This window comes from Crinia signifera, chromosome 4, assembly GCF_055691185.1.
Source record: "Crinia signifera chromosome 4, ASM5569118v1, whole genome shotgun sequence".
NCBI lineage: Eukaryota > Metazoa > Chordata > Amphibia > Anura > Myobatrachidae > Crinia > Crinia signifera.
This window is the reverse complement of record NC_139220.1, coordinates 306041073-306064762: the sequence shown is the minus strand read 5'-3', so window position 1 is coordinate 306064762 and position 23690 is coordinate 306041073. Positions and strand designations below refer to the sequence as shown.

Here is a 23690-nt window from a genome sequence, read left to right as displayed (position 1 = left end):
GACGCCGGAGAGGATGCTAAAGGCCTGCCGTGGACGCCGGAGGACTTGGTAAGTATTAAAAGAGGGTTAGGGGGGGGGGGGGGGAAACAAAAAAAAAATTGAATTATTCCAAAAAACCACGGTTTTTGGAATAATTCGGATACGGGATGCCCGGATACGGGATACCCGACCTGTAAAACTTTTATTTTATTGTAATATTGACTACTAGTGCGTTCTCCACAAACGGTCCCTTTCCCTCTTCTTTTTTAAAAGTATAATAAATCCTGCCTTATTTTTGCATCGATTGGTGAGATACAGTGTTGCCACTTATTGCAGATTCTCAGTATAGCCGCACTAATGTTGTTCCAGTGCAGTGTTTTATGTCTCTCTTGTGTTATTGTATAACTATAACAGGGCTGCCTTTGTTCTAATTCCACAAGCAATCACTTATTGATCACCTGTATATCTGGTAAATCATTGATGTATTTATTAATATAATATATCAGACAGGTGACTAGTGCCTCTTATGCACTGAAATTCACAAAATAGATTTCGGTAGATGTACGCACACATAAGCCCATATATATACAATCATCGGTTGGTATTCACTTTTAATGTATTTATCAGAGCCTTTATTCAGATGACTTTATATTGGTGTAATGCAGGTTATATCTCCATGGGCACATAAGAGTTTATGTTATAACGGCACAGTATATCAACTAAGTGCTAATTATTATGGGACACTGCCCCGCTCTATTCATCCATCGGCACTTACTCCATATGCATGTCACAGCTGATTGCTGATTCTCAGCATGTCTGCGCTGGTGTTCCTGCAGACACAAAGTGCTAAGTGTGTCTCACCTGACTGTATTAATGTTCTCAATGGGTCTGCACCAGCGTGTCTACAGGTATTGAGTACTAGATGCTATCTGTGATAAAGGTCTGACAGTGATATAATTGTGCTGGTAACAGCATGTGACCTAGCACAGATACATATATATGATATGCTTGCACACATTTATTGGTTTGTGTTTTTACTTTGTGCTTTACTATAATTACTGAATTTTCTCTGTTATTACACATGTTCTAGAGCGTCTTCACAACTGTAATAGTTATTGACAGACAGCAGTCCCATATGCTTGGCTAACGCCCCAAACACTGAGGATCAGTTTGATTATATTTCATATTTATGATTATACAGTCAAAAACACAGTGCACATATTAAAAAACATAGCTCCTGAATACACAGAACTACTGATTGCCTATGTGCAGGTCACAGTGAGCTTCATCTGGGCAAACCCGACTGCTGGCCTAGAGGGTGTTTTATAGCAGAGGAAGATATGAACCTCGCATTTGATTGATTGACATCACTTCAAGCCTATACCTTCATTCATCCCTGGGACAAACATAAGTTGCCCTTTCCCTATGGGTTGTATTCCTTCCAATTGCATATTTCAACAATAATTCTTATTTTTATGGTTTTATGTTAATTGCTAAAATAAGACCATACCCAATGTCATATTGTGATAAATTCCAGTACTTTAATGGAGGGTTCACCCTACACAATGGTTATTACAGTCACTGGTGCAGAGGATCAAATACAGATGTTTCTCCTCTCTGGTCTTTAACAAGACAGATTTATATAATACAAATTGTTACATTCCGAATATAAAAGTTCCTCACATGTAATCATACCGGGGGGGGGGTGGGTGGGGGTGTTTTCAACTGTATTCTGCACAGCCAATCTCCCATCTAAAGTGACAGGAGATCGGGAGTTGTAATTTAAATGTTCTTTTTTAATTATGCTAATTGAGTCCAAACAGACTGAGTGTAGCAGTGTAATACAGCTAAACCCTTCTAAAGTTTTGGGGATTATGATAAAAGTTAAATTTGGGTCACTTTTCACAGATTTCTGCTAACCACCTCAGCCGGCTATGAGTGGAAATGTCGGTGCCAGAAGATGTTTGTGATCTAATGCAGCAACAACTCAATTACTCTCTCAGGTGACCAGACCCGAAAGCTGCCACCACATACATTTGTATCATCCCCATTGCAGGGATACAAGGGAACTTGAGAAATTCATGATACATTCAGGCCCTCAGAGCATGTAAATGACTTCTGTCCAGTGTGACTCCTCTGATGTGTAACTAGATTTTTCCTACTGGTAAAATATTTGCTGCATTCTGAGCATTTATATGGTCTCTCTCCTGTGTGAATCCTTTGATGTATAACAAGATTTGGCTTCTGGGTAAAACACTTGCTACATTCAGAACATGTAAATAGTTTTTCTCCTGTGTGACTCCTCTGATGTAAAACAAGGCTGTGTTTCTGGGTAAAACACTTGCTACATTGAGAGCATTTATATGGTTTCTCTCCTGTGTGAATCCTCTGATGTATAACAAGTAATCGCTTCTGAGTAAAACACTTGCTACATTCAGAACATGTAAACGGTTTTTCTCCTGTGTGACTCCTCTGGTGTAGAACAAGTTGTGACTTTTGTGTAAAATACTTTCTACATTCAGAACATGTAAACGGGTTCTCCCCTGTGTGACTTCTCTGATGGATGAGAAGCTGTGATTTATATGTAAAGCATTTGTCACACTCAGAGCACAGATGTGGTCTCTCTCCTGTGTGAATCCTCTGATGTATAAGAAGCGCTGATTTAAATGTAAAGCGTTTGTCACACTCAGAGCACAGATGTGGTCTCTCTCCTGTGTGACTCCTCTGATGTCTGAGAAGCTCTGATTTATATGTAAAGCGTTTGTCACACTCAGAGCACAGATGTGGCCTCTCTCCTGTCAGACTCATCATGTATAAGCTGAGAAAAAAATGATCTGTAGAAGGTTTCTCCTATGTATAAAATGAGAGTAGCTTTAGTGAGTCCCCCAGATTTGTAGTAAGAAATGGTGTCTGTCGATGGATTGATCTGAATCTTTCAAAAGAAAATCTGTTACTTATTTGTCCTGCAAGAAAAAAATATATATATTTTTAAAACAGTACTGTGGTAATTCTACTATTACAGTAATAGAGCTACTTTACATATGGAACATGATGTATTTATATACACTATCAAATACATCTAATTAATGTCAGGGGCTGGTTAGGAGAGGAGTGTGAGCAGGACTGGTTAGGAGAGGAGTGTGTGCAGGGGCAGTTAGGAGAGGAGTATGAGCAGGGTACAGTTAGGAGAGGAGTGTGAGCAGGGATGGTTAGGAGAGGAGTGTGAGCAGGGGTAGATAGGAGAATAGTGTGAGTAGGGGCAGTTAGAAATGTGTGAGTAGGGGCAGTTAGGAGAGGAGTGTGAGCAGGTCTGGTTAGGAGAGGAGTGTGAGCAGGGTACAGTTAGGAGAGTAGTGTGAGTAGGTCTGGTTAGGAGAGGAGTGTGAGCAGGGACAGTTAGGAGAGGAGTGTGAGCAGGGGCAGTTAGTAGAGGAGTGTGAGCAGGGCAGTTAGGAGAGGAGTGTGAGCAGGGATGGCCAGGAGAGGAGTGTGAGCAGGGGCAGATAGGAGAAGAGTGTGAGTAGGGGCAGTTAGGAGTGTGAGTAGGGGCAGTTAGGAGAGGAGTACGAGCAGGGCTGCTTAGGAGAGGAGTGTGAGCAGGGGTAGGTAAAAGAGGAGTGTGAGCAGGGCAGTTAGGAGAAGATTGTGAGCAGGGGCAGTTAGTAGCGGAGTGTGAGCAGAGGTAGGTCGGAGAGGAGTGTGAGCAGGAGCAGTTAGGAGAGGAGTGCGAGCATGGGCAGTTAGGAGAGGAGTGTGAGCAGGTGCAGTTAGGAGAGGAGTATGAGCAGGGGCAGGTAGGAGAGGAGTGTGAGCAGGGGCAGTTAGGAGAGGAGTGTGAGCAGGGGCAGTTAGGAGAGGAGTGTTAGCAGGGGTAGGTAGGAGAGAAGTGTGAGCAGGGGCAGTTAGGAGAGGAGAGTGAGCAGAGGCAGTTAGGAGGAGTATGAGCAGGGGCAGTTAGGAGAGGAGTGTGAGCAGGGGTAGTAAACAGAGGAGTGTGAGCAGGGGCAGTTAGGAGAGGAGTACGAGCAGGGCTGCTTAGGAGAGGAGTGTGAGCAGGGGTAGGTAAAAGAGGAGTGTGAGCAGGGCAGTTAGGAGAAGATTGTGAGCAGGGGCAGTTAGTAGCGGAGTGTGAGCAGGGGTAGGTAGGAGAGGAGTGTGAGCAGGAGCAGTTAGGAGAGGAGTATGAGCAGGGGCAGGTAGGAGAGGAGTGTGAGCAGGGGTAGGTAGGAGAGAAGTGTGAGCAGGGGCAGTTAGGAGAGGAGAGTGAGCAGAGGCAGGTAGGAGGAGTATGAGCATGGGCAGTTAGGAGAGGAGTGTGAGCAGGTGCAGTTAGGAGAGGAGCAGGGGCAGGTAGGAGAGGAGTGTGAGCAGGGGTAGGTAGGAGAGAAGTGTGAGCAGGGGCAGTTAGGAGAGGAGAGTGAGCAGAGGCAGTTAGGAGGAGTATGAGCAGGGGCAGTTAGGAGAGGAGTGTGAGCAGGAGTAGTAAACAGAGGAGTGTGAGCAGGGGCAGTTAGGAGAGGAGTGTGAGCAGGGCAGTTAGGAGAGGAGTGTGAGCATGGGCAATTAGTAGAGGAGTGTGAGCAGGGCAGTTAGGAGAGGAGTGTGAGCAGGGATGGCCAGGAGAGGAGTGTGAGCAGGGGCAGATAGGAGAAGAGTGTGAGTAGGGGCAGTTAGGAGTGTGAGTAGGGGCAGTTAGGAGAGGAGTACGAGCAGGGCTGCTTAGGAGAGGAGTGTGAGCAGGGGTAGGTAAAAGAGGAGTGTGAGCAGGGCAGTTAGGAGAAGATTGTGAGCAGGGGCAGTTAGTAGCGGAGTGTGAGCAGAGGTAGGTCGGAGAGGAGTGTGAGCAGGAGCAGTTAGGAGAGGAGTGCGAGCATGGGCAGTTAGGAGAGGAGTGTGAGCAGGTGCAGTTAGGAGAGGAGTATGAGCAGGGGCAGGTAGGAGAGGAGTGTGAGCAGGGGCAGTTAGGAGAGGAGTGTGAGCAGGGGCAGTTAGGAGAGGAGTGTTAGCAGGGGTAGGTAGGAGAGAAGTGTGAGCAGGGGCAGTTAGGAGAGGAGAGTGAGCAGAGGCAGTTAGGAGGAGTATGAGCAGGGGCAGTTAGGAGAGGAGTGTGAGCAGGGGTAGTAAACAGAGGAGTGTGAGCAGGGGCAGTTAGGAGAGGAGTACGAGCAGGGCTGCTTAGGAGAGGAGTGTGAGCAGGGGTAGGTAAAAGAGGAGTGTGAGCAGGGCAGTTAGGAGAAGATTGTGAGCAGGGGCAGTTAGTAGCGGAGTGTGAGCAGGGGTAGGTAGGAGAGGAGTGTGAGCAGGAGCAGTTAGGAGAGGAGTATGAGCAGGGGCAGGTAGGAGAGGAGTGTGAGCAGGGGTAGGTAGGAGAGAAGTGTGAGCAGGGGCAGTTAGGAGAGGAGAGTGAGCAGAGGCAGGTAGGAGGAGTATGAGCATGGGCAGTTAGGAGAGGAGTGTGAGCAGGTGCAGTTAGGAGAGGAGCAGGGGCAGGTAGGAGAGGAGTGTGAGCAGGGGTAGGTAGGAGAGAAGTGTGAGCAGGGGCAGTTAGGAGAGGAGAGTGAGCAGAGGCAGTTAGGAGGAGTATGAGCAGGGGCAGTTAGGAGAGGAGTGTGAGCAGGAGTAGTAAACAGAGGAGTGTGAGCAGGGGCAGTTAGGAGAGGAGTGTGAGCAGGGCAGTTAGGAGAGGAGTGTGAGCATGGGCAATTAGTAGAGGAGTGTGAGCAGGGCAGTTAGGAGAGGAGTGTGAGCATGGGCAGTTAGTAGAGGAGTGTGTGCAGGGGTAGTTAGGAAAGGAGTGTGAGCAGGGGCAGTTAAGAGAGGAGTGTGAGCATGGCTGATTGGGAGAGGAGTAAGAGCAGGGCAGTTAGGAGAGGAGTGTGAGCAGATGCAGTTAGGAGTGGAGTATGAGCAGGGGCAGTTAGGAGAGGAGTGTGAGCAGGGGCAGTTAGGAGTGGAGTGTGAGCAGGGGAAGTTAGGAGAGGAGTGTGATCAGGGGTAGGTAGGAGAGAAGTGTGAGCAGGGGCCGTTAGGAGAGGAGAATGAGCAGAGGCAGTTAGGAGGAGTATGAGCAGGGGCAGTTAGGAGAGGAGTGTGAGCAGGGGTAGTAAACAGAGGAGTGTGAACAGGGGCAGTTAGGAAAGGAGTGTGAGCAGGGCAGTTAGGAGAGGAGTGTGAGCATGGGCAGTTAGTAGAGGAGTTTGAGCAGGGGCAGTTAGGAGAGCAGTGTGAGCAGGGAAGTTAGGTGAGGAGTATGAGCAGGAGCAGTTAGGAGAGGAGTTTGAGCAGGGCAGTTAGGAGAGCAGTGTGAGCAGGTGCATTTAGGAAAGTAGTGTGAGCAGGGGCAGTTAGGAGAGGAGTGTGAGCAGGGGCAGTTAGGAAAGGAGTGTGAGCAGGGGCAGTTAGGAAAGGAGTGTGAGCAGGGGCAGTTAGGAAAGGAGTGTATGCAGGGACATTTAGGAGAGGAGTGTGAGCAGGGGCAGTTAGGAGAGGAGTGTGAGCAGGGCTGGTTGGGAGAGGAGTATGAGCAGGGGCAGTTGGGAGAGGAGTGTAAGCAGGGGCAGTTAGGAGAGTAGTGTGAGCAGGGGCAGTTAGGAGAGGAGTATGAGCAGGGGCAGTTAGGAGAGGAGTGTGAGCAGGGGCAGTTAGGAGAGGAGTGTGAGCAGGGGCAGTTAGGAGAGGAGTGTGAGCAGGGGCAGTTAGGAAAGGAGTGTGAGCAGGTGCAGTTAGGAGAGGAGTGTATGCAGGGACATTTAGGAGAGGAGTGTGAGCAGGGGCAGTTAGGAGAGGAGTGTGAGCAGGGCTGGTTGGGAGAGGAGTATGAGCAGGGGCAGTTAGGAGAGCAGTGTAAGCAGGGGCAGTTAGGAGAGGAGTGTGAGCAGGGGCAGTTAGGAGAGAAGTGTGAGCAGGGCTGGTTGGGAGAGGAGTGTGAGGTCATTGGTACGGCCTCATCTGGAATACTGTATCCAGTTCTGGAGACCATATCTTCAGAAGGATATAAATACATTAGAGACTGTACAAAAAAGGGCAACTAAAATGGTGCGTGGCCTACATCACAAAACTTACCTGGATAGACTAAAAGAGCTTAACATGTATAGTTTGGAGCAGAGAAGGGAAAGGGGGTCATGATAGAAATCTTCAAATATATCAAGGGTTTTAACATAGTACAGGAGGGAAATTTTCTTCAAAGGAAACAAGTAATAAAACACGAGGACATGCACTGAAACTGGAGGGAGGTAGGTTCAGGGCAAATGTTAGAAATAATTACTTCACAGAAAGGGTAGTGGATAAGTGGAATAGCCTCCCATCATAGGTGGTAGAGGCTAAGACAGTAGAACAATTTAAACATGCTTGGGATAGGCATATGAATATCCTTACAAAGTAATAAGGATTAAAAAGGGTTGAGATTACCTGAAGGGTAAAAAAAGGGGCAGACAAAATGGGCCAAATGGTTCTTATCTGCTGTCAAATTATATGAGTGTGAGCAGGGGCAGTTAGGAGAGGAGTGTGAGCATGGGCAGTTAGTAGAGGAGTGTGAGCAGGGGCAGTTAGGAGTGCAGTGTGAGCAGGGCTGGTTGGGAGAGGAGTATGAGCAGGGGCAGTTAGGACAGGAGTATGAGCAGGGGCAGTTAGGAGAGGAGTATGAGCAGGAGCAGTTAGGAGAGTAGTGTGAGCAGGCAGTTAGGAGAGGAGTGTGAGCATGGGCAGTTAGGAGAGGAGTGTGAGCAGGGCTGGTTGGGAGAGGAGTATGAGCATTGGCAGTTAGGAGAGGAGTGTGAGCAGGGGCAGTTAGGAGAGGAGTGTGAGCAGGGCTGGTTGGGAGAGAAGTATTAGCAGGGGCAGTTAGGAGAGGAGTATGAGCAGGGGCAGTTAGGAGAGGAGTATGAGCAGGGGCAGTTAAGAGAGCAGTATGAGCCGGGGCAGTTAGGAGAGGAGTGTGAGCAGGGCAGGTTGGGAGAGAAGTATTAGCAGGGGCAGTTAGGAGAGGAGTATGAGCAGGGGCAGTTAGGAGAGGAGTATGAGCAGGGGCAGTTCGGAGAGGAGTGTGAACAGGGGCAGTTAGGAGAGGAGTGTGAGCAGGGGCAGGTAGGAGAGGAGTGTGAGCAAGGGCAGTTGGGAGATGAGTGTGAGCAGGGGCAGTTCATCAATGTGCAACAGAAAATTAAGTCCTTGGCAACTCTTCTGCTGGGAACAGACTAAAAGTCATGTGATGGTGAGCAACCAATCAATGATTTTTCCTCTCTGTGAGCACGTGAGCAAATGTAATGTGAACACATCCGCTTGCAGCCTAGTGAGGGGATCCAGATGGGGGGTTCAATTGGCGGGTGGCAGGGCAGCATTAATCTTCTTGGTGGGCTCCAAATATACACAGCCTAGTGAGCAGAACACCCAACCAGGAACAGTAAGTATATAACCAGGTGCACTGAAAATCGAACAATATAAATAAAATATAACTTTTATTAATTCAACGATAAAACTTGGAGAAATATTAAAGTATAGTACGTGAGATATAGAAAAAGAAAGAGTGTTGTAAAATACAGATGGCCACTGCCTAGTACATATCATATCTCAGGGGTAATTGTATCCCTATATATATGTGTGTCCTTGGTAATGCTATTATGTTATTGCTCCTGCAGTGAATAAAGATCCTATAATAACAATTGTGTCTGTTTATTCCATGGAAGAGACTGCTCCAATCAGGATATTTGTTTCTTATTTGTATCATTTTAACTGTAAGCTCACCATAGGGATAACGTATCCGTCATGTAGTTCTGTATATTATGTGACTCTGGAATGATCTCCCATATATTTACTGTGTGGTTGGTGTTGTCTTATTTCTATATATACCTGTAATCAGCATTCATCACTGTAGTATATCAGACGTGTGCATGTCATACACTGTATCATATGTATTCTGCATGTATCTATAACCAAGCATTGGGGTCACTCAGCCCATCAGCTGGATTATTCATCTCAGTTTATCTGGTTACCAAAGTGCTCCCTAGGGTGCACGGACAGGCGCTACCACAGGTGCTATGCCAAAAGCAGCCACTTAATAAAGGGGTAGTCAGCCCCAAAGTAACCAGAGTAAAAAAGAAAATAAGTGGCGCTGATGTTGATGAAATAATCACACAAATATTTAATGTTAATTAAAACAACATTGCATGTGGCAATTATATACAAAAATACAATAAAACAATATATACAATGAAAAAAAATAATAAAAAATGCAATAAAAAGATAAGTCAATAACTGGACCAGAGGCTGAATAGAGTGGACCCAATCGGTAATGCTTGAAGAGGGATTAGGTAACTGAGAAATTACGATTGCCCTGTGGGCTGATAGTTACCACTGATGGCAGTTGTCATCTAGTTCCAAGGACTGTAGTGTGAAATGGTCCTCAAATGGATGCGACTGTGGGGCCACGGAGGGTCAGAACCCCAATTGATGTGATGGGGTTGACAGCTGGTAAATAGAGATGGGGACCTGCACAGGAAGCAGGAACTAAACACGTAGCTAGAACACAGGAACTGAAGCTATCACTCTTCAAGCATTACCCATTGGGTCCACTCTATTCAGCCTCTGGTCCAGTTATTGACTTATCTTTTTATTGCATTTTTTGTTATTTTTTTCATTGTATATTTTTTTATTGTATTTTTGTATATAATTGCCACATGCAATGTTGTTTTAATTAACATTAAATATTTGTGTGATTATTTCATCAACATCACCGCCACTTCTTTTCTTTTTTACTCAGTTTATCTGGTTACTTAATAATAACCAGTAATTGACCTTTTGTCTATAAATATAGCACACATCATGGTGAGAAGGATGGTAATGAATGTCAGGCATATACTGGCAATGTACAATACTGAGGCCTATATACTGGGAGCTGTGCATACACTACACACCCTGCACCCATTATAGCTATGCCAATCACTCCTGAAGTGACCATAGATGTGTATCACATGTTACACATACCCTGTCACACCTACTGTCAGCTGATCCACCAGCACACCACCATTGTCTCTGTACACACCGACACTGCTATTGCTGCAGTCATTGGTTAATGCTTAATCAGGACATTTATTTTAAAATAAATCTAACTAAATAATTTGTGATATGAAATGAATATGCCCATGTCTAAGGTTGGAGTGCTTTTACCTAGTATTTAATCTAGCTGAGTAGAATTATGTCATATTTTCTATTGATTTCAATTATACTTATAAAACAAGAGAATTAATGTATTTTTTTTTCATTTCTGATGAACAATATATAACACTGTACATATACAGGCCCTTATTCTGGTTAACTCACAAAGACAAATTCCTTCTAAAATGGACAAAATCATGTGCACTGTAGGTGGGGCAGATGTAAGTTGTGCAGGGAGAATTAGATTTTGGTGGGGTTTTACTTCAAAGTGAGATCTATATTGCAGTGTAAATATAAAGCAGTCAGTATTTACCCTGCACAGAAACAAAATAACTCACCCAAATCTGCACGTTACACCTGCCCCCGTGCGGTGCACATGGTTTTGTTCATTTGTGAAGGAATTTGCCTTTGCGAGTGAACCAGAATAACCCCCATAGTCCTGATAAGGAATAAGAATATATGACAGACATTATGGCACAGTACTGACAGAGAATACATTACTGCTGCTACATTACTGGCTTATACACTGTCACTGACTGACTATAAATGCCCATTAATATATGTGTATATTCATTATGAACTCACAGTAATTGTCATAATTCTTTAAGTATATGTCACTAATGTGTTCCATATGATACTGTAACATTGTGTAATATACTGTAATGTCTAGATATTTTAAGAAGCTTTTTGAAGAGAATTATTTATCAATAAACATTACAAATATAGATTATTAATGATAACAAAACAAAAACTGTACAATAATACCTACTGAGGTTTGTTCATGTAACAATATATTATAATGTATAATATAATTACCTTACTCTGGGGTTCCTTCCTCTGTCTCTCTCTTACTCCTCCGTCCTCCCAGCTCTCCAACCAGTAACTGATCCAGCAGCTCCTCCATCAGCTCCCAGTGGCCTGATACAGCCTATTTATAGTCACTCCTCCCCATCTCTCCCCAGTAGTTCCCAGGATTCCCTGCAGGAATTCTTACACTGAGAGGCGACATGTAAATTAGGGACACATAACATTAGTATACAGTCATTCACCACAGCAGCTCCTCCTGCCCAGCTCCTTGTCTTGTAAATGAGGTGTAAATATTCCTAAAGTCACTTACTACAATGATAAATGCTAATTACACCCTGGCAGGATAACACCTTGTATTGTAATTAGATCACAGCAGCCTCTGGCATCCTGTTATGTCACCAATGGAAGCTTTTGTATAGGAGTCACCTATTGTCCAGGCAGAGAGTTGGCAGAAAGATGATCTAAATAATAGCAGGAACTCTACAATGATTCACTGCTAATAATAACAAACATACATACATACATTTTGTCTTTCTACTTCTATATATCTATTTATCTATCTATAAGATATCACTGAACTCTCCATTTCTAGGTTGGCGTGCAGTCGCCTGTGACCACAACTTACTTACTTTTAAAAGGAAAATCAATATTCTATTAATGGGTAATGTTACTTTATACGGGTGCTGGACGGTGCCCTGACAGTCATTACCCCAACGTCGGGGGTCCACGACCCCCATAGAGGGAGATCAAAATAGGTGGCGAGCGCAGCGAGCCACTGTGCCCGCAGCATGGTGAGTGCAGCGAGCCCGCAGTCAGCGCAGTCAGGATTACGATGTCGGTCTAATGCGTGTCGGAATCCCGACTGTCAGGGTGTTATACCACACCCACTTTATACTAATATTCTCCATATAGATAGAGTGCTAGCTCTAGGACACTTCCTAATTTCTGATGCTGGACCAGTATAAATACATGGCAGATTTATTTTGGATTACTTAGAAAATTGTTTTCCGTCTGATGCATACTTTTTATTACAAGTACATGGGACCGCCATGGGCAGAATAGTTCGCTCCAAAACTTGAACATTTGCTTCTCGGACTTTTTGAGAATGAGTACATTTAAGGGGGTATTATACTATACTAACAATGACCAATAAAAAGGAGGAATAGGGTAATGAATTGCTTATCTAGTCAAGCTGTAATAACATTGGTTAGCAAATATCTCAAAAACAAAAGGAAAAAGGGTTCCAATCTTGGGGCACTCATTGGATTAATCTGTATTCGTAAGACTCATCTTGCATGAAAACATTATAGACAAAAATATACTTTTTTTCATAAAATGTAACTTTTATTAGTACATATGCTAAAATTGCTGAAAGCCAGTAAAATACAAGGTAAAATGTGAAAAGTGTTGAAAATAATTAAGGGGGTTATTCTAGTCCATTCTTTCTGACAAATTCCTTCTTAGATGGACAAAACCATGTGCACTGCGGGTGGGGCAGATGTAACTTGTGCAGAGAGAATTAGATTTGGGTGGGGTTTTTCTTCAAAGTGAGATCTATAGTGAAGTGTAAAATCAAGCAGTCAGTATTTTCCCTGTACAGAAACAAAATAACTCACCCAAATCTAATTCTCTCTGCACATGTTACATCTGCCCCCCTGCAGTGCACATGGTTTTGTCCATCTAAGAAGGATTTTGTCAGAAAGAATGAACTAGAATAAACCCCTAAGAGATTAAAGAATATTCCTGTATCAGTTGTAGTCATATATGTATAATCACTACCCCCAACAGTTCCATGTATGTTTCATTAATTCTCATTCACCAATATATGGTAAATCCCAAACTCCTATTGTCATAAATAGTTACAGATTGTCTGTTACCTAGAATATGCCGTATTGTGCGTTTTTTTTTTCAATTTCAATGAAAAGATGTGAGGACTTAAATTGATTACATTGTGCGGTTTCTGCACTGATTATTATAAATTGCTTTCATTTTTATTTTAATTTTTTATATTATCTGGCAGCACATTGACATAAATGTATATAATATATTATCACAGTGTCTGTTGTTTCTTTCATATGTAGCTACATTTATATGTAGCTCTAGCTGTGATACAGTGTTGCCACTTATTGCAGATTCTCAGTATAGCCGCACCAAGGTTGTTCCAGTGCAGTGTTTTATGTCTCTCTTGTGTTATTGTATAACTATAACAGGGCCGCCTTTGTTCTAATTCCACGAGCAATCACTTATTGTTCACCTGTATATCTGGTAAATTATTGATTTAATCATTAATATAATATATCAGACAGGTGACTTGTGACTTATGCACTGAAATTCACAAAATACATTTTGGGTAGATGGACACACACACATAAGCACATATATACAATTATCGGTTGTATTCACCTTCAGTTTATTTATCAGAGCCTTTATTCAGATGATTTTATATTGGTGTAATACAGGTTATATCTCCATGGGGCAAAGGAAAATAGTATCATGCACAGGACAATGAACACATAGGACAAATAATTTAGAAGAACCAATGTAACTAGTAATAATATTGATAATATACGATCGATAAGTGATGTTGGAGGTGACCCCAGTAATCAAGTACTTATATACTCAGAAAGGGATAAACGGCCGACAAAAGGAAGTGGGCAGCCTTTCACAGAACGGATTCCTTGTGGGAGGCACACTTTTGTATAGTAAGAGATAATGAGTGAAATAAAACTTAGCTTTTAATACCAATTATTTAAAATAATGGCTCAAATTTTTCTTTTCTCCATAATAAACATTTTGTCATAGGAAGTTAATAGACAATATATACTTCTAGAATTGTGATCAAAACATTGTTGCAACTGAATAATCAAAATATTTATATCTGAACAGTGGCAGTTGGTGGTGTTATTAATTCACACATACACTGTTGGTGTATGATTGATTTGTGTCCTTAAATAGGACAGCAGATGACACGTCCAGCGTGTTTATTAGTTGCAATTTCGTTAATAATCAAGTTTAAGAATAAAGTACAGTAGTCTCAATAATACCCATTGGTGGTAGTAAGCGGTTCATGGGTTAGAAAACCCTTGTTTAAAGTATTGTGGCACAATAGGTATCCTTAGGGAGATGGGAAAAGGGAAGTACAGTCTGTTAGATTCAATTCTTTCTGCTTCCCAATGTCTTCAAAAAATATTTTGAGCGGACGGAGGGTGAGAGAAGAAGTTGACACAGACAGAAAATAGATAAATGTAAAGAGGACACTTCTGTGAGTAGTGTTAAGTCAACACTGATGCAGCAGCATTGCAGGGCCGAAATGTGCTACCAGAAAGTCTCTCCTACACAGAGTAAAGGAAAGTAGTGAACAATAACATGCAAGGATACTTGTTGTCAATTGTAAACGTTCTAAGTGGAGTAACAAAAAATGTAGATGTATAATAGCCTGTTTTGAACAGTAATTGGCAACTTAGTTTAGAGACTAAGAAATACAGATCTGCTGTATAGATATGAATCACCAAAATTGTTAGCAGTTTATAATTCTTAATGATATACAGCAGTTAGTCGAAACAGTGGATTAAATATAAGCATGTGGCTGAAAACGCAGTTTATACGTCTCAATAGTATCCAGCAGTTGAACCAGTGGATGTACGCAAATGAAACTCCCAGGCTTCCCGGTGACCAAGCCCACGTGGTGAAACACATTCTGAAGGGCTGAAGCAGCTACCCGCTTCAATGGGGAACTGACAGTCTCATTTTTGACATTGCTCCAGTGTGCCTGGCGTGGTAAAAGGTATCCCTCCCCCTTCCTTCTCTGTGTCACGATCCGAGCTGTCAGACAGACTTTCCTACCGGCTAAGTGCCTCCGCAGGTTCAGCTTGCGGTCCAGACGTCATCTCTGCCGGCGTCCTGTCTCCCAGTGACAGTCCCCAGTGCACGGCAATCCACCTGTCCGCCGCCATTGCTCCCAGTATCCAGCATGGTGTGCACAAACACACTTTCCCGCCATAGCAGACATGGGGGCTGCCATGTTCTTCCCAGTCACATGTCTGTGCTGTCCAATCCTGTTGGTTCTGATCTCCCTGTCATACTTCCTCAGCCAATCCTGGCCACCCAGTGGGGATAAGTATGCTGGGAGCTCTCAGAACCATTGCTAGTGCTTCAGTTGTCTCCAGTGTATGGTCAGCTGTCCTTGTCTCTGTACAAGTGTATTTCTCTGCTGGTGTTGTCTTCCATGCTGCAGTGTGTTCCAGGTTGTTCCATCTCCTGTGAAGTCCAGGTTATTCCACCGCCTGTGATCCTGCCTCTCAGCCCAGCGACCAAGCCTAGCTCCGGGACTCTGGTCCTTCCGATGCTCCAGCATCATCCACCATCGATGTTTCATCGCTAGTCCGATATTCCGGATCTCCTGCTTCCGTCCATCATTCCGGACCCACAGTCATCTCCCGTCCGTCATTCCGGACCCACAGTCATCTTCCATACCCGATACCCGAATCCGATGTTCCCACATCATCATCGATAGTCCGATATTCCGGATCTCCAAGCCAAGCTTCCGTCCGTCATTCCGGACCCACAGTCAAGCTCAAGTCTTCCGTCCGTCATTCCGGACCCACAGTCTTCACATCCGATGTTCCACCATCGATCCCACATCACATCACATCTGTAAAGTATTGCAATCTGCATGAACTCTGTTATTTCTCCTGCATACTTTACTGTCTGTTTATATTACAACCATCTGCAAATAAACTCCGGTTGTATTTTACCTCTGACTGCTTATTGGCTCTGGGTGCACTGTCGCGCACTCCATGCGCAAGGGTCCTCTCCAACCTCACCGGTCCAGGTCCCCACCAGAGGTCTCAGTCTCGTCGACTGAGCCCTCCTGGTGTGACACTCTGTGTACAGTGGGACCCGTCAGCGGCGCATCTCAGCCCTGCACCGTTCCGACATCAGGACTGACCTAAAACCGCGCTCATCCGGTGTCCCCATACACGCTGCCCTCTTTTTTCCCTGCAGTGTGCTGCTCTGTCAGTCATACCTCCCGGCCGCTCTTTGAAGATGGGAGGGTGTCAATTGACATTGGTGTCTCATACACTGCCCTTTTCTATCTCTTTCTGCTTTTATACCAAGCCTCACCATTATTATTATTTGTCAGCCACATGCTTATATTTAATAATTATTTTCATCCAAAGGCTATTTGATATCTATGCATTTGCGTACATCCAGCCGGCGGCGGCGCCGTCATCTGACTTCCGGTTACGTATTTCCAGTATTTTGGGTGGAACGCATGTGGAACGCACAGCGCTATTTAATATAGCGCTGTGATGAATCAGAAATCTGGCGATCTGTAATAAGACTTAATCTTAAGTGCTACTAGTCAGAAGTCAGATGACGCAGGCTGAGGTATTCTTCAACAAAAGTGTGTTTTATACATTGGGAAACACTCGTTTTTAACCACTATTATATGTTTACATTGAAGGTTTGTCTCCTGCTCACAATAAGGTTTGTCCAGCATTGTTTTTTCCTTATGCAAGTTTGATTGTTTGTGTACAGGTGCACATGTTTTACTAATCACTAAGGGTATATATACCCCCACTCCATGCCTAACAAAGCTACCTTGAAAAAGCTGCACCCAGCAGCGAAACGCGTTGGCACAGGCATCCAGCTCCCCCAACATTTGCTGCTGCTCCAGACATCACCTAACCATCTCTGAGAAAATTCCACCTGAGAATATAAACGGAGAACCAGACCACAATTGACCATCTTCCACACACTTGAATATGGTACCAACCATTTGAAGGCAAGCCACCTCTCTAAGGTACCCATCTTGGTCATCCAGTGGATTCCCCACGGCTTCGGATATTCCAACTGGGAGGAACGCCACCCCCATAATTTGTATTGGAGGAAGCATTACAAGGGTAACCACATTGGATTGTCTGGAGGAAAATTCCACCTTCCATTTCTCCCCTCTCCCCACTCACATGTGGACTAAGGTGATGTTACAATAACTGGATGCAGCCTTCTCAATCCACCTGCTATTCCCAATTTTTAACATTTTCATTTATATTTATTTGAGTGTTTTATATGTGCTTATTAAAGTGCTTCTATTTTTAAGTACATACCTTGTTCTGCCATCAATTTAGCGCAATCTACACCCACATTTTTTTGTTTACCTATAGGGACTGACAATCCCTTTCTCAGATTGCTGCTGGCTTTACAACTCACACAGGCGCCCCAACAGCTACTCCGGTACCTGTTTTTTTTATGTAAAACAGTTTTAATATTCAGGAAAATTTTCCACACTTGTATATTGAAATGGTACAATTTACTTAAACGTATACAGTATGCTACTGTACATTCAAGTCCGAAGTGACTCCACATGTTGCTAATAATGTAAGTGTAGTCATGCAAATAAAATACAGTGTGCATTCACAGTAATTATATTGTTACTTTAATGTGTGGTCCTTGGGTAAAACATTTTCTGCATTAAATGGAAATGGTTTCTCTCCAGTGTGATTCCTCCGATGACCAACAAATTTTCTCTGGGACATGAAAAACTTGCTGCATTCAGAGCATAGAAATGATTTCTCTCATATGTGACATCTCTGATGTCTAAAGAGATGTGACCATTGGGTGAAAAACTTCATACATTCAGAACATTTAAATGGTTTCTCTCCTGTGTGCACCCTTTGATGAATATGAAGGTTTGACCTTTGAGTAAAACACTTGCTGCATTCAGAGCATGTAAATGGTTTCTCCCCTGTGTGACTCCTCTGATGTAAAACAAGTTGTTGCTTCTTTGTAAAACACTTGCTACATTCAGAACATTTAAATGGTCTCTCTCCTGTGTGACTCCTCTGATGTATAATCAGGTCAGATTTATTTGTAAAACACTTGCTGCATTCAGAGCATTTAAATGGTTTCTCTCCTGTGTGAATCCTCTGATGTATAACAAGTGCTCCCTTGGATATAAAACACTTGCTGCATTCAGAGCATTTAAATGGTTTCTCACCTGTATGAATCCTCTGATGTGTAACAAGATGTCGCTTACGGAAATAACTTTTGCTGCATTCAGAACATGTAAATGGTTTCTCTCCTGTGTGACTCCTCTGATGTTTAACAAGTTCTCTCTTGGATATAAAACATTTGCTGCATTCAGAACATGTAAATGGTTTCTCTCCTGTGTGACTCCTCTGATGTGTAACAAGATGTGATTTACAGAAATAACTTTTGCTGCATTCAGAACATGTAAATGGTTTCTCTCCTGTGTGACTCCTCTGATGTGTAACAAGATTTTGCTTGACTGCAAAGCCTCTGCTGCACTCAGAACATGTAAATGGCTTCTCTCCAGTGTGAATTCTCTGATGTGTAATTAGTTTTGATTTACATGTAAAACATTTGTCACACTCAGAGCACAGATGTGGTTTCTCTCGTGTGTGATTCCTCTGATGCCTGAGAAGCGCTGATTTACATGTAAAACATTTGTCACACTCAGAGCACAGATGTGGTCTCTCTCCTGTCAGACTCATCCTGTATTAGCTGAGACACAAATTAGCTGCAGATTTCTCCTAGCAAAAAATGGAAAATTGTTTCTGTGAATCCCCCAGAGGCGTAAGAAGAAATGATGTCTGTGGTTGGCTTTATTAAAGAACAATGTCTTCTAATAATCTTGATGGGAATCCTTTTCTTTGTTTGTCCTATAAGATTAAAATATAGTATTTAAAATAATGATTACTGAGGTAAATCTACTTTTACAATAATAGTACTCATTTGTATTAGGAACATGATGTATATTTATTTACACTAACAAATATTTTATTGTATTATTAGGTACTTGTGTAGAATCACGGCTCCCTCGATGGGCATCGCATAGCAAAAAAATCGCATTAGATCGCATGCGATGCGATCGCATGCCATTTTGAACAGAAATGCATCCAAATGCATTGAAATTAGTATCAAACATGTTCAATGGCCCCCAAATGGCATTTTTCAGGCTGTACCACCCCCACTATCAATGCGAACCCGAAGCGTGGCGAGTGCAGCGAGCCCGCGAGGGTCGGCGGTACGCGTCCTACGACCTTTTCATACCCCCACTATCCACGTCGGCGTGGAGTTGAGAATAGAAAGTGTGGCGAGCCACCGAGCCCGAAGCGTGGCGAGGGGACACGGATACCTTCACAGGTATACGCGTCCCCTCGCGGGCTTCACAGGTGTCCGCGTCCTCTCGCCATGCTTCGGGCACGGTGGCTCGCTGCGCTCTCCACAGTTTCTATTCTCAACTCCACGCCGACGTGGATAGTGGGGGTATGAAAAGGTCGTAGGATGCGTACCGCCGCCCCTCATGGGCTCGCCACGCTTCAGGTTCGCGTTGATAGTGGGGGTGGTACAGCCTGAAAAATGACATTTGGGGGCCATTGAACATGTTTGATACTAATTTTAATGCATTTGGATGCATTTCTGTTACAAATCGCATGCGATGTGATTGCATGCGATTTTTAAAAAAAAATGCTTAAAAACTATAAAAATTGCATCCCATCGCATGCCATCTCATGCCACTACATATGGCATGCGATGGGAGCCGTGATACTACACAAGTACCTATTATTATAACTAGGCATTCAAATCAAAGTATTGGTACTACCTATTGTATAATGATCCTCATAGATTACAGAGTCTTAATGGGCTGTATGGTATGGTCACACAAGAATATTGGCTTGGGGTCCAGAGGATGTGACAGTGGAGAAAGGCAATATAATTGAGGTTATGTGTGGACTGTATAGAGGGATATAATTTAGTAGTAGAGCTTATAAATGTGATATGGGTGGTTCTGCAATAAGCTAAGCTTCTCTGTACTGGGGAGATTTCAATGAGCATGGAAAAGTTTGGTCACTAGAGGAGAGTCTTATTGTTCATGGGAAGGAATTCCACAGAATGGGTGCAGCTCAAAGAAAGTTTTGTAAAAATGAATGGGAGGGAGTAATGTGTTTGGTAATAGATGCTGATCTTGTGCAGGTTGGAGAGATTGGGAAGGAAGATATGAGATAAGCAAATATATGTATTATTGGTGTGTTTTAGTTAATAGACCTACATATAAGTACAATTATTTTATATTAAATATGGCAGAATACTGGTAACTGATGAGGGCACTGAAAGAGCAGATCATCCATTGATGAATGGTTGGCAGGGAAGATCAGCCTTATAGCTGTATTCAAAATCGATTATAGTTGGGGGGTCAGGGTTTGGGTAGACCAGTAATGGGACTATTGTTATAATCAATGCGGGAAATGAGTCCATGTTTTAGAGTTTTTGAAATGGTTTGTGTAAGATGATCATGGCGGTGTCCTACATTGTATGTTTTTAGATGTATGCAGTGTAAGATGATTGTGAGACAATACAGAAGTGGGGATCAATGGACAATTCAGAATCAAGAATGAGGCAGTGACCTTGTTGAGTAGGGCTGATTGTAGAGTTACCAATAGTGATAGAGATATCAGGTTGGTAACTACTATTGGCAAGTGGAAATATAATTAGTTATGTTATGGAAATATAAAGAGCAAAGTGGTGGGATGACATCCAACATGAAATGGCCAAAAGTAATCAGTGACATAGAACAATACAGATAGTGACACATCTGAGGAAGATATGTAGGTTTAATAATCATCAATGGACAGATGATACTGAAAAGAAAAAGAGATGAATAGTTTATTTAATTATGTTGTATCTAGGGTACCCCATTATATATACTAACCTGCTGCACAGAGTAATATGTAAGATACTATGATGGAGCTGCCACCTAGATACCCCTATATATATATACTAACCTGATACACAGAGTAATATGTAAGATACTATGACGGAGCTGTCACCTAGATACCCCTATATATATACTAACCTGATACACAGAGTAATATGTAAGATACTATGACAGAGCTGTCACCTAGATACCCCTTTATATATACTAACCTGATGCACAGAGTAATATGTAAGATACTATGATGGAGCTGTCACCTAGATACCCCTTTATATATACTAACCTGATGCACAGAGTAATATGTAAGATACTATGATGGAGCTGCCACCTAGATACCCCTTTATATATACTAACCTGATGCACTGAGTAATATGTAAGACGCTATGGAGCCGTTACTTAGATACCCCTTTATATATACTAACCTGCTGCACAGAGTAATATGTAAGATACTATGATGGAGCTGCCACCTAGATACCCCTTTATATATACTAACCTGGTACACAGAGTAATATGTAAGATACTATGGAGCCGTTACTTAGATACCCCTTTATATATACTAACCTGCTACACAGAGTAATATGTAATATACTATGATGGAGCTGCCACCTAGATACCCCTTTATATATACTAACCTGATGCACAGAGTAATATGTAAGATACTATGATGGAGCTGCCACCTATATACCCCTTTATATATATACTAACCTGATACACAGAATAATATGTCATATACTGTGATGTATTGTCACCTAGATACCCCTTTATATATACTAACCTGGTACACAGAGTAATATGTAAGATACTATGGAGCCGTTACACTAGATACCCCTTTATATATACTAACCTGCTACACAGAGTAATATGTAAGATACTATGATGGAGCTGCCACCTAGATACCCCTTTATATATACTAACCTGATACACAGAGTAATATGTAATATACTATGATGGAGCTGTCACCTAGATACCCCTTTATATATACTAACCTGATGCACAGAGTAATGTGTAATATACTATGATGTAGTGCCACCTAGATGCCCCTTTATATACACTAACCTGATACACAGAGTAATATGTAAGATACTATGATGTAGTGCCACCTAGATTCCCCTTTATATATACTAACCTGATGCACAGAGTAATATGTAAGATACTACGATAGAGCTGCCACCTAGATACCCCTTTATATATACTAACCTGATACACAGAGTAATATGTAATATACTATGATGGAGCTGCCACCTAGATACCCCTTTATATATACTAACCTGATACACAGAGTAATATGTCAGATACTATGATGGAGCTGCCACCTAGATACCCCTTTATATATACTAACCTGATGCACAGAGTAATGTGTAATATACTATGATGTAGCTGCCACCTAGATACCCCTTTATATATACTAACCTGATGCACAGAGTAATGTGTAAGATACTATGATGGAGCCGCCACCTAGATGCCCCTTTATATATACTAACCTGATGCACAGAGTAATGTGTAAGATACTATGATGGAGCTGCCACCTAGATGCCCCTTTATATATACTAACCTGATGCACAGAGTAATATGTAAGATACTATGATGGAGCTGCCACCTAGATACCCCTATATATATACTAACCTGATGCACAGAGTAATATGTAAGATACTATGATGGAGCTGCCACCTAGATACCCCTTTATATATACTAACCTGATGCACAGAGTAATGTGTAAGATACTATGATGGAGCTGCCACCTAGATACCCCTATATATATACTAACCTGATGCACAGAGTAATATGTAAGATACTATGATGGAGCTGCCACCTAGATACCCCTATATATATACTAACCTGATGCACAGAGTAATATGTAAGATACTATGATGGAACTGCCACCTAGATACCCCTTTATATATACTAACCTGATGCACAGAGTAATGTGTAATATACTATGATGTAGTGCCACCTAGATACCCCTTTATATATACTAACCTGATACACAGAGTGATATGTAAGATAATATGATGTAGTGCCACCTAGATACCCCATTATATATACTAACCTATTTTTGTAAAATGTTGGGACAGCTAATTATTCCTGCCACTATGTAACTGGTCATACAGACTGGAAGAAACCATATATATGACACATTTATCTTAAACTTACTTTAATTGTTATAAAGCTTTATGACCAACTACTTTGTGACCCATAGAATCATGTGATATAGCCAGGTGTAATGTGATGCATGCCCATTGGTTGTGCAGGATGCTGGCTGAACTTAGGGGATTTGTCATCCCCTGCCAGCCGCCAACCTCCAACAGAAGGGGCAGCGCGCCCATTTCCCTGCTCCTGACGCTCTGCCCCCAGCCTGCCCCCACTCTCTGCTCATCTATCTGAAGTGGAGGTGGGCAGGAAAGCCATTGATCCCCATTGTTTTGCTGATGGGTACATGTGAGTGAGTGAGCCACTGGTGCATCCCCTTTAGCCAGCCTGCGCCAGCACATGAAATCTGGTGATCGGACTGATGCCGGCTCCATCTGTAGGATATATATTATACCGCAATGTACCATTTAACATATACTTATATTGTAAACCTATATAAATAATCATTGTTAAGGTAAATTTTATCACAATAAAATAACTCAAAATAATATCTATCTATTGATATATATATATATATATAGAAGTTTGCGTGTCGGCCTGGCACTCCCCCAACAGGTCAGGGACCCAGGTGCCTTCCGGAACAGATGTGTAGAAGTAAACGGAGAAGCAAACAGGGCACGTGATGTGTGTTATTACCACATTAAAAACGTATATTTGAAAAGCCCAGTCTCTGTTGTGCCGCAGCAACCCCCACTGCTTATATATATATATATATATATATATATATATATATATATATATATATATATATATATATATATATATATATATACAAATAAAAGCTAATCTATCAATATATAATATTATACATAATTACCTCTTGAGAGTCTTCCTCTGTGTCTCTCTTACTCCTCCGTCCTCCCAGCTC

At 42.6% G+C, this 23690-nt stretch overlaps 2 protein-coding genes across 2 annotated transcripts in view; one reads left to right on the top strand and one right to left on the bottom strand.

Annotated features, from left to right (window-relative positions):
* Positions 1-16813, bottom strand: part of LOC146073307 (uncharacterized) — a 35949-nt gene extending 19136 nt beyond the window's left edge. The window contains exons 1-2 of the mRNA XM_083180485.1: positions 16715-16813; positions 2235-2535 (exon numbers count right to left, since the gene is read on the bottom strand). Coding sequence (XP_083036611.1) covers positions 2235-2535; positions 16715-16813 — 400 coding nt within the window. The remainder of the gene's footprint in view (positions 1-2234; positions 2536-16714) is intronic.
* Positions 16814-20039: 3226 nt separating this feature from the next.
* LOC146073306 (uncharacterized) overlaps positions 20040-23690 on the top strand; it is a 146451-nt gene continuing 142800 nt past the window's right edge. Inside the window, exon 1 of the mRNA XM_083180484.1 lies at positions 20040-20053. Coding sequence (XP_083036610.1) covers positions 20040-20053 — 14 coding nt within the window. The remainder of the gene's footprint in view (positions 20054-23690) is intronic.